Source organism: Triticum dicoccoides, chromosome 5A, assembly GCF_002162155.2.
Source record: "Triticum dicoccoides isolate Atlit2015 ecotype Zavitan chromosome 5A, WEW_v2.0, whole genome shotgun sequence".
NCBI lineage: Eukaryota > Viridiplantae > Streptophyta > Magnoliopsida > Poales > Poaceae > Triticum > Triticum dicoccoides.
The window spans coordinates 515,165,438-515,177,616 of record NC_041388.1 but is presented as its reverse complement, the minus strand read 5'-3'; the positions used below and the strand labels follow the sequence as shown (position 1 = coordinate 515,177,616).

Genomic DNA, 12,179 nt, shown 5'->3' with positions numbered 1-12,179 from the left:
TCCTCCGCCTCCCGCCGCCCCGCCCCGCCCCGCCCGCCGCTCCAGGTAAATCTCCGCGCCTCCGCGCTCCCTAGCGCCGATTCGACGTCGCCACGCCCTGCTCCCTGGCTTGCTCGCTCGCCCGGGGCTCGCCGTCCGCGTCGCCGCTCGTCGTGGGGCGCGGCGGTAGGAGGGGCCGCTCCGCCGGTGCCCTCTCATCTCTCCCGCGCGTGCGCTGTTGTTGCCTAGTTGGGCGGGTTTTTCGCTTGGGGCTGGCGGGCTGGGTTCGGTGGGCCGCGCCCCGTCCCCGGTGGCCTCTCCGCTCGCCTGGATCTGGCTCCGCTCGGATCCGCTCGGGAATTTCCATTTCCGCGCCCCCTCCGTCCGCGTGGCGAGGGTGGCGTGGGGTTCGCGGCGGGAGGGACGGTGGAGTCATGTGTTTCGTGGTTCTGAGATGTTCACCTTCCTTTAGGGGAACGCAATGCGCGCTCGAATTTCAGGCGCAACGAGCTCCCAAGTGCTCGCGTGTTTCAGCCCTATGTAAAGCTGGGCAATTGGTGCTCTCAGATTGAGTCGTGTGCTCTACTCGCTTGCGTGTTGTTGTCGTGCTTGGGCATACCGATGCTTCCAAATTCCGATGAATATTGAGTACTGTTTGTGTAACTCGTGATCGTTGCCTCATGTCAAAGTGTACCTAATGCTGTTGTGTCTTCCCTGTGCTGCTACAGTCCACCTGATGGGGTGGGAGAAAAACGAGAAACACCTCCTCAGCCTTAGTCTCCAAAGCCTCCAATCTTTGTGCAAGGAGTATAACCTTCCTGCAAACAAGACCCACCCTCAGCTAGCTCGCTTGCTGGCCATTTATCTCGAGGTGAGTTTCAGTATACACCATCTGCTTCAACTTTGAGTACATGTATGTATTTTAAGGCGAAGATGTTACCTAGTGTTATTGTCAGTTGTTTTCTTGCTTTGCAAGGGTGAAATAAATTGACTACTGATGTGCACCATCTTTCTTTTTCCAGAATGAAAAAAATAATTCAGGACCTGAAAAGGAAAATTTGACTGGTCCTACTTCTACACAGGCTTCTCCTGCTACCTCTCCTGCCATGTTACCAAATACCAAAGAAGCATCCAAATGTATGTGTAGAAACTTCTTTATTAGTTTGGCAGATGCCAATGTTTACTGGCGGACACACTCAGGGACATGTGGATGTTAGTATATATCTGACAAAACCTAATTGATTGCAGGTGAGCAAGATAACCACAAAAGAGGCCCATATAGTGACAGAGATGATGATGATGTTAGGCCACCATTAAAGCATAAAAAAGTGTCTAGAAAACAAGCAGATAGAAAATTGAAAAGTGTAAGTAATTGTTACCTCTGTCAATTTTATGTTGTTACAATACATCATTTTCTCTGATTCAACCTAATGTTTATCCTTGCAATGCAATGCAATACAACTAGGATTCCGATTGTCTAACTGAGTACTGGATGCATGCTTTTTAAAATTTTGTAATCCAGGCAATTTCATACTTTAGTATAAATCAATTTCATTTGTTCAAATTCAACATATTGGGTAATCTAGGCATTTCTTGGCATGTGTTCCGTAAACTGAATTTTATCTAGTCAAATCATACTATTCAATTTTTCGGTATCAGGCTATCAGCTTGTCCGGTTTCATGGCCAAGAGAAATGTGCGGGTTAGATTATTTAGTTTTCTTGTGTAACGAATAGAGTCATATATTTCCCAGTCCTCTTCACTTGATACCTGAAACTATTTCTGTGCCTTAGATGAGATTGGCCTTGAATCAGAAATATATTATTTTATTTCGTCTTGATAGTACAATACTCTTGCCAGAGTCATCCAAGATTCATCCAAGATTTGCCAGAGTCATCCAAGATTTGAATTCCTTGGACATTTCGTGCTAGTTGGCCCATTCCTATAAAAGATAGGATGAATCTTCTCACTCATGAAAATGTGAAATATAGTTTCACTTGTTTCTTACTGCCTAGCCCCAACACTTATTTTGGAATGGAGGGAGTAAAAACTACGATTATTCTTTGAAATGAACAAGGTGGATATTAGCAGCTGTAAAATTTACACGTGTACATACTACATAGATAACGATTTGTCGCTGAATTGTGCTTGGATTTGAATTCAAGTAATGGATTGTTACTACAAATAGCTGTAGTGGTGTTTTGTCCAGTAACCTGCAAATCTAGGACCATAATATTTTTATATGAAACCTATCTTCTGCAGCATGCTTTTTCAAAAAATAGGATACTCTTTTGGATTTACCAATTATCATCATCGTTTTTGTTAGTTGATTTTTGTCTTACGTTTAAGATGGTGTTTCTCTGTGATCTGTGTACTCATAATGCCTGTCAAAGTTTCTGTTTGTATACAGTGCGTATCATTTCTTCATTTGTTTCTGTATCTTGAACCAGGACTCTGGTACCAGAACGAATCTTCCTCCGATTTCTAGTAACAATGGCAAAGGAGACTGCTTTAATTCATGTTCTGGACAAGGGATTGCTCATAATGTGAAACAAACTGCTGATGGTATTGCAACGTGCTCAACAGCCCCAAAGCTTAATGGAAATCATGTTTCAGTTGCTCCTGTGAATGACACAATTTCTTTCGTAGCAAGTCATCCTGGTCCTAATGGTGTGGCATCAAAGCCTCCCAGCCATATGAAAGCTGGTACAAATGGCATAGATAAGGGCAGTGGCTTGTCTAATGAGAACTCGGCAAATGTAAAATCTCCTTTTAAACTTTTTCTGATGGATGAAGATGGAATTGATCTATTTGTTGATCTTAGTTCCACTCCAGGAGATTGGGTTGGCAGCTTCAAGGGTGGAGTGAACCTCCCTCCAAGCACACATAACTCTGAAAGTGATATGTTCACCAATTCTATTAGCAGCCTTAGGAATAAGAATGATCAGAACACAATGTTGCCACCAGATAATATCATTATAGATATACAAGATAAGGGACCTGAGAGCATTGCTGCTTGCACCAATTCATCACTAGGTTCAACTGATGGTGAGAATTATCGCTCCAAATCCAATCCACGTGATACCACTGCTGTAAATTTGAGGTCATCTGCATCCACATTGCCTGGTACTGCTGTTGAAATTTCTGTATCTCAGGAGGGACCTCCAGTGGTACATTCTTCATGTTTAACATCTGATGTTCAGAACAACGTGTCACTTGATATGGTGGCTGGTGCTTTGGGTAGCAATGTGCTTCCTCAAGAATCTGCTGATGTCTCCATGTTGCCTAGAAGAAGCAATGCACCCCTGACCGATGATTCCATACAACCAACTAATGAAAGCACATTTAGTCCTGGTAAAACCAAAGCTTGTGTCAAGAATGGCTGCACTCAGAATGTTTTGGATGCTCATACTGACAAAGCTGTGTCATCTTCCCCAGGGCATGTGGTTATAAGTGACACTGACAAAAACTCTCGTCCACCATCTGTGGGCAAACAGGAAATGTTAGATGTTACTTCAGGGGATCAGCGTACCCGCAGCAGTGATACAAATGGACTCCTAATGGAAAATGTACCAACAGCAGCAGTGGCTATGGAAGAAGATAATGGTCATGGTGGCAGCTTGTCAGTTCGTCAACTAGCCAATCAGGCGGTAATTGCACTACCTGCCGCAAATGCCCAGTCAGATGCTAGTTCTGCAGATCGCGGCGTTGCTGGAAACTTCGACCTCACAGACCCAACACGATCATCTGTTGCTTCGGTAATTTCGTTGTACTTCAATGCTAGCTAGAAAATTAACTGTGCCTAATACCAAATATAGAAATATGCATGATGATGATTGTGATATCTGCATCTTAATTACTCATGTCCTATCTTATTGCTTAATTTTACATTCTAGGTTTTCTGGAATCTTGAATTTTTTGATAATTTAATTAATAAAAAGTTTAATCTTACAAGATATATGACCTCATGATCTCGAACTTCCCAAAATGAGGATCTAAAGGTCCTTCTCACCCTACATATGATGTACATAAATCTTTTTTAACTGATTTATTTTAGTAGGAGCCTCTACTACTGTTTTCAGTCAATTGTTTTTCCGAAATGAGTGGTCCCAAAAGCACTTTGGTAATGTTTATTTTCAGGAAGAAATATTTACAAACTAGGAAATCCGTATTTAATGACCTTCTGATGTGCATGAAACATTGTCCCTGTCTTCTCTTGGCTTGGATCTTTTTTCTCTATCTTTTATGTTTAACTTTCCTTTGTGTACAAACACAGAATTTGCCTATATGGCTGGGCAAGCAAGCACTTCATTGAATTGCTGTGTCCTGTTGAATTAAAATCATGTTTTTCCTGCATCATTTTGTTTGGGCCACAGAACTCAAGAACTCTCTTTTCATTTTCTAGCTGAAAGGTAGTATTAACCTTCCTCCCTGCAGCTTCGATAACTGTAATTGTTGCTAGACCACACTGTCCACATCGTTCACATCAACGTTGGCCCTTTTGACCCAACACGTTGGTAATATCCCCACATGCGCATGCAGATGACTGGCATGGAAATCAAGAAGCATATACATATTATGTTTTCCCTGCCTGCATCAATGTTCTCTTTGCTCTAAAAGAACTCAAGAACTCTAAACACTGTTCATTTTCTAATTGAAAGGTCGTATCAACTTTTTGCCATGCCATTCCAATCTTGAAGGTGGTCCTCAACTTTGACATACTGTGGATTAATTTTATGACAAGAACCTTGTCAAATTCCTCATAGTAGAGGGTGGATGCAAAAGCGCCATCGCTTAGGCACATCATGTGAGCTGGGAATAATGAATTGCTAGTTCGCCACATCCGTCATGGGCCTAGTGGACCAACATGTTTATGAACCCACTTACAGGGTTCTTGCTGTCATCTTAACCTTCTCAATCTCCATGACCATCAAATGCCGTCCCTTATTGGTACTTTAGACAAGTTTCATGCAAACTTGCATGGCTCCAACTGCCTTTTGTAGGGTTTGTATCTGACATGTGAACTCTTGATTTGTCAGTTCATGACATTCAAAATAGTTTAATATTTTCTCGATACAAAATGAAGTATTGATGCAAAAATATCCAATAGGACTAGAAAATAGTAACATAATATTGACATTCTTGTGCCATTCATAAATAACTTTCTAATTTGACCAAGGAAACTTTCTAGGTAGAATACCAATATTAATGACCTTCTATACTAGGAATGACCTGTTATTGTAGCGAAGATTGTTCTTTCTTTTTTCTTGGGTTTTCTATATGGCCAAGTAAGCACTTTGTTAAGGTGTCGTGTTTCTGTGGTTGAGCTGTATCATCTAAGGCCTACTAGTGATACATCTTCCCTGCACAAATTTTCCTATTCATTTGTTACAATGAATTGGTGCCTACATCCCCTTTTCAAACAACTTTCAAGATGGCGTCTTCTATTTGTAGTCATCCATGCAACGGTTTCAACTAGTCATAGTGTCAACTCTCACTAAACTAGTAGATGCATGGCTGACTTATTTTACTGGTTTATACTTTGTAGTAAAAGGGGAAGAAAGAAGGAAAGCTTGCCTGTATCATTCTGGCCTAACTGTGGCCAACTCCACATGCCCAAATCTTAGCTCTGCAACTGCAAACCTATCTATTTGGTAATTGATATTTGGGTAACCTCATTAACTGGCATCTTTGGTATTCACTACCAGTGCCTTCATATAGCATGGCTTGGTGAATCTAGTGTTTTCTTTTTCTACAGGGATTAGCGAAATGATCACTTAAAAGAAATAGTATAATGTGTTGTAAAATCATTTTCGTTTACTATGTTTCCTTTGAAATTCCATTTCCATTTGTGTGTTTAGTATACAAAGTTATTAGTTATATCTCTGTGTGCCTGTGTATCTGGAAGCTGCTTCATTGCTTGCTTTCATTTGTCGTTTTTTCAGTTGATTTATTTTATTTTATCCTCTTGTGCAGGACAATGCTGTTACTCCCCTGGCCACGAATCATGGTGCAAAGTATGTTCTGTGTAAACATAGTTAGCACCTCTGTTTTTGAAGTAGTTCCTTACTTACATAAACCTTATATTTTGCAGGACAGGTAACAGTCATGAATCTGCAGACAAAGAAAAACCGTGTGATCCTGAGGAGTTGCAGGGTGTGGCTACAAGAAATATACTATGTAGGTTAAGAAGTGCTGCTGCTAAGCAGACCAAGCCCTCTACAGTACCCAGACGGTCATCAAGGCTTGTCCCAAAGGTTAGCACAGTAGTGGTCACTGCTGTTGAATTTGGTACTCAATACCACAACCTGATAGTGATTACTGATTAGTGAAAGAGCTGTTAATCATCAATACCATAGCACAACCTGATACTCCCTCCGCCCCGTAATATAAGAGCATTTTTGACACTACACTAGTGTAAAAAATTGCCATGATCGTGCATAAGCTGATTGACAGATTGTGCACAAGCATTATGTGTTAAGAGGGCCCTGCAGTTATATTTTGGCTGCCTTTTGCTCCTTCATTTTTGTGTGTTTAAAAATCAATACAACTGACATGCTTTACTTCTTCCACGTGCAGTGATTGCTAAAAATGACAGGGATGAGATCCACCGCCAAGAATGATGCATAGCTTAACTGCCGTCGTAGTCGATTTCCAACAGGGAATACCTTTCTAGACTCCAACCTTCACAGTTCTCGTTGATTCATCTTGCTAGCAACTGAGTAGCTTTTTTGCATACTTCTGTCAACAGCTCAATGCCACCAAATGTTTTTTGCCGTTCTTCTCTGTTATACTTCACACAGTGCCGAGCTCCGCATACACCAACCATTGTACAAACATATCATGATTGTTAGGAAATTTTTGAACCTGCAGTATGTCACATTGTTTTCCAGATGGGCAATAGATGCCGTCGTACTGTACTGTAATATATGGCTGGTTGTGATTTGTGTGCTGTGATAGAAATGCTATCCATGCAGGAGCCAGCTCGCTGCTTATATATTTCCTGTTTGGCCAGTCATCATCACGCATGATTGCCTGCCATCTGTGGCAGTGTTCGCAGTCATTGATGTTGCAAGGTTTGGTTGGTGAAAACTGTAACTGAATATACTCCCTCCGTTCCTAAATATTTGTCTTTTTAGAGATTTCACAAATGGACTACCATATACAGATGTATATAGACATATTTTATAGTGTAGATTCACTCATTTTGCTCCGTATGTAGTCACTTGTTGAAATCTCCAAAAAGACAAATATTTAGGAACGGAGGGAGTATTTCTTACCATTTTGGGTCCTGAGATCTGCCTGGTTTCTCACGCCTGAGAGGTGATGCATCTGCAAATTTTGGGTCTGATCATGTTTTGTTTGGTTTACTTGCTTCGCTGGTACAAACCCCATGCTTTTTCTCTGCTGGTAAAGATTGGCAAGGCTCTGATGCCATGCCAGCGTGCTTGGCAGAGCGTGAATGGTCGACGTACTAATCTAATCATAGTTCGTTCGACTTTCTGTAAACCCCATTTTCCATTAGAAATGTTTTTATTGTGGGTTAAGGCTCTCTTTGGATTATTGTTTGTCTTTTAAATACATCCATAAAAAAAATACAGATTTCTGCCTGTTGGTTTTGTTTCCGGCCGGAAATCCCTATGTCTGGTAAAATACACTTGTAAATTTAATACTTCTGTATTAAGTTAGATGGTTGCCAAGCGCGGCCTAAAGGTGACTATGAAATCAAAAAGCGAAGGAAAACATACCTGATGAACAAGTACCTGGGATGTCCTCTCACTCGGCGTATTTTGGCCTCCGGGGATGACAATCTGTTTGTGTCCTCACTTGGCGTATGTCGTCCTTCGGTGACCTCTTCGTGTTCTCCTAGTCCCAATTTTTGTTTTCCGAAGATGATTACTCCTACAAATTTTTGGCGAGAATAGGGTTTAATTTGAATGGTGGGTGGTGGTGGATCTAGTGCGGAGATGGGTAATAAGTTTGGAAGGCCTTAGGAGGTGGTGCACAGAGGGGAGACGAGGTTATATGTTGGGGTTATATACAAGGGCTCACACCCATTGACCAATGAACAATTTCACGAAAGGTAAGGGCAATAGCTGGAGAGAACGAGCTTTTATGTAGAGTAGCAAAATTGTCGGACATGCTTGTTTGTTTTAGTTTCCATAATATTTCTTCCCCCAACTAATAGACTGACAAGTGGAGCCATCATGGTTTTATTGCAAAAATTTCACCCCCAACTGACAGGTGGGGCCATCAAGGATTTATTGCAAAAAATTCACCCCCAACTTACAGGTGGGACCATCAAGGCTTTATTGCAAAATTTTGACCCCCAGCTAACAGGTGGGGCCATCAGTGCTTTATTGCAAAATGTCACATCGCCTCGCCACGTTGTCCTTACGGTTGTCGTTCACATGGTGGTTGGACCGGTCAACTGTATGCCAGCTAAACAAAATATGTACACAAAAACATGTTAGAGGCTGTATGTAAACCCCTTTAGGCTATGTTCGGTTATCCCCACCCTCGCCGGGATCGGAGACAAAACCCGTCGATCCCCGTGGGTTTCGTCCCGGCCGGGATCAGATCCCGGTTTGGCCTATAGCAGCCTTCGGTTAGACCCGGCCTGGATTAAGTCCCTCCCAAATCCCTTCCAAACCCCGTGGAAACAGCCGGGAAATGGCCCACGCGTCTCACCCCATGGAACCAAACCCCGTCTCTCTCGCGAGCGAAACGGCGCTCTCTCTCTCTCGCCCCGACCCCTCGCTCCCTTTCTCGAATCTCAATTTCGCAGGGAGACGGCGATGGCGACGACTTCGGAGAAGGAGGGTCAGCAGCAGCGCTACTGGAGGAGACCGCGGCGGCATGCCCAAGCGGTGCCACCGCATCTAGTCGCAGCGGCATGAGCTCGGCGGCGACCCGGAGCAGCCGCGGCGCGAGCTATGGAGACCAGAGAAACCCATTGCCGACGTTACCTTACCTCTCACACCCTTAATTCCTAGGGTTCATGGACTTTGATTTGAGGAATTGGTGATACGGGGTGATTTTTGACTCCCTCTGATGATGCAAAAGCAGCTGTGCTTTTGAGTTTGTTGATGTGTACCTGTGATGCTATCTTTGACGTCCTTAGCATGTCTAATTGAATGAGCTGACTGCTAAATTTTTGCCAAAGGAGGGAGGGAGTGACCCAACAGAATTTAAGACAAAGGGATTTGTGGTCAGGGTGTTGGCGGGGGGTGGGTGACATGAGGGGATTCACCCAATCCCTGCAGGGGTTGGTTCCCCGTGTGGATGGAAACCGCATCAACCGAACGAAGCCTTAGCGAGTTCAATGACTGTATTTTAGGTATTTTAAAGCACTGGGTTCTAGAACAAGTTTAGTAACCTCTGATGAATGTTCCTCTTCGGCCGCATATCTAAGCAGGTTGTGAGACGTGATCTGCTCATCAGGCGCGGCCAGCCCCAGGTTTTCCATGAGCACACGTTGAGCCTTCTTGACCGCATGCATATCTGACTACTGTATTATTTTATAGTTAAAAAAAGGGTGATGGAAACCACCATTTTCGTTTAGTTAATATAGTACTCCGTATAAAGTTGATGTGACATTTAACACTGACGTTGGGCGGGTCGACGGCTTGTGCGTGCGGCCGCGTGGATGGTGACCATGCCGATGCCGATGCCGATGCCATTGCCGATACGGCCGGGGATCGACGGCGTCCCTGCTGGCTTACGTGCGCCGCGTGGGCTTCGTCGCCCGTGGGTCCGTCGGTGTCGATGGAGTCCGGCCGCGCGGTGGACTCGCACGCGGCGACGTCAGCCGGTGCTTGCCGGATACGTACATGCATGCACGCACGCACGGACGAAGCTGCCGATGGACTTTGATGGATGAGTAGCCCCTTTTGCTGGACATGCACTACGTGGAACGTGGCCGGCCGGTTGCATACTTGCATGGCCCCGTTGATCCCATGGCTGCCGCGCGCGGAGAAGCCGGCTCAAACGGGTGACCGGTGCTGCGACGTGCACGGTTCGCCTGGAGTTGGTGTAGCCGCAACTTGACGCGCGTGCGTGCCGTCGTTCGGCTCGCCGGCCGGCCGGCGGAGCCAAGATTAGTCCACGCATGTTCCACGTGCGCGCGCTGCCCTCCTCCTCCTGCTCGCGCAGACGGCTGGAGGCCCATGTTGCACGCGCCTGGAAGCCGCACGGGAGCTTGACACTTTGACAACATGCACGTGTCGTCGTTTTTTCTTTCTTTCACGAGCTACGTCCATCTCGCCTCATCAGTAAGGGCATTGAGGGCATCTTCGACGCGGTTCTTAAACCGCCCGCATACGTCCGGACTGTGAAAGTCATTCAACGTGGATCTGTATCGTTTCGCCGAGCTGTTCATACGTGTTTTTTTCCTGTAAATTGGAGACAAAATGTGATGGGAGGGGACGGGGGCTTTGCGGGAGTCCGAACAGCAGACACGTAGGAATCTGACACCGCCGGCCTACCCAATCCCACTCCCGGCAAAATTTCCTTACACTCCGCTCCTTCCCCCTTACTTTGCATCCGCACTCTTCATCTTTGCCGCCGTTGCTGCACGTCTCAGGCCCCCACAGAGGCATCGTCAGACGTCCACAACCAGCACTGATGCGCCCGCTCGCCTCGATGACGGCGATATCCGCCCTGGATCGTTTGTACCCAGGTACACTTCGCCCCCTGTCGACAACCTCCATGGCGGACACCACACTCGTCAGTTGTTCGGTCAACTGCCATTGAGCTTATTTTCAAATGCTATGTCGTTTTCTAGAGTACGAAAAATGGTGATCTACTCAATCATGAAAGATGAGTTGTTGTGCGATGCGTGGTTGGCCGTATCCGTGAATTTCGTATGCAGGAGCAGAAGGGGGACCTTCTGGCAGCAAGTGCGTGAATCATTTCACGCATGAAAGCACATTACACCCTACGACATATACATCATTCAAGAACGCAATGTGAGGTCATTATCGTATCGCTTGTACGCTTTTCAGACTAGCGTCACCAAGTTTTGTAATGTGGTTCGTCAGCTTGAGGCAAGGTGACCATTGCACGCGGCAGAGCACGAGATCATAAGTTTGCTTTCTCTTGCTCAACTTGTTAATTGATTCGTTCACACAATGTTGGTCTAGACATTATGTAGCACGCACACGCCGCCTTGATATATCACAGGACAGATGGACGACCATTTACGTACACACAATGTTGAATGAAGCTGAAGGGGAAGTATGTGCGGGAGACCATGATCTGTTGATGAAAAACTTGTTACACATTCGGCTAATCTAGTCGAATTTAAGACATTGTTGTACTAGAATTAATTTGCATGCTATGTATGAATGATTTGTGCTATTTTCTATCCAAACATTAATGAATATCGATCGATTTGCATGAATGTCGTCCGATTAGTTTAAATGCGGGTTGAAATGTATGCGGACAACGTTGAATGGCGGTCTCCCGCATCCGTCTCCGCAGACTGGCCCCCCTGTCCGCAGACGGATGCTGGAGGAAATTTACGGGTCGCCGTTGAAAATGCCCTAGGGCATCTCCAATACTGACCCGTAAATACTGATGAGGAAGGCGACCATCCAATGCTGCCCGCATACATTTCAAGCCGGGTTTCAACTAATCAGGCGAGATTCATGCAAACAAGGCGATTTTTTATCAAAGTTTGGATAGAAAATAGCACAAATCATTCATACATAGCATGTAAATAAGTCTAGTATAACAATATGTCAAATTCAGCGAGATTAATGGATCCTGATGTCCCACACTTACTACCCCTTCAACTTCACCCAACAGTGCATATGCATAAAATGGCCGTCCCTCCATCATGTGTTATATCACGGGTGGCGACAGTGCATGCGGGTTACACAATGTGTAGAGCAACATTGAATGAATGAATGAACCAATCAATCAACAAGTTGAGGAAGAAGAAGCAGAACTTACGATCTCCTCCTCTGTCGCGCGCAATGGCCACCTTGCCTTCAACTTATCAACCGCGCCACAAAACTTGGTGACAGAGGTTTGGATGGCATACCATCGATATGACAATGACCTCACATTGCGTTGCTGGATGATGTGCATGTCGTAGGGCACAATGTGCTTTCGCGCGTGAAATGATTCATGCACTTGCTGCCAAAAGGTCCTCCCTTTCTCTTGTCTATGAAACCTGTGGATACGCCGAACCGC

At 44.8% G+C, this 12,179-nt stretch overlaps 1 protein-coding gene across 1 annotated transcript; it reads left to right on the top strand.

Moving 5' to 3' along the window:
• Window positions 1-25: 25 nt before the first annotated feature.
• On the top strand, window positions 26-6,923 carry LOC119302467. Its single transcript, XM_037579502.1, has 8 exons — window positions 26-45; window positions 708-850; window positions 1,002-1,116; window positions 1,228-1,343; window positions 2,429-3,736; window positions 5,955-5,995; window positions 6,073-6,235; window positions 6,558-6,923. The coding sequence occupies exons 2-8, from the start codon at window positions 716-718 to the stop codon at window positions 6,558-6,560; spliced, it is 1,881 nt and encodes a 626-aa protein (XP_037435399.1). The 5' UTR covers window positions 26-45; window positions 708-715; the 3' UTR covers window positions 6,561-6,923.
• The last annotated feature ends 5,256 nt before the right edge of the window (window positions 6,924-12,179 follow it).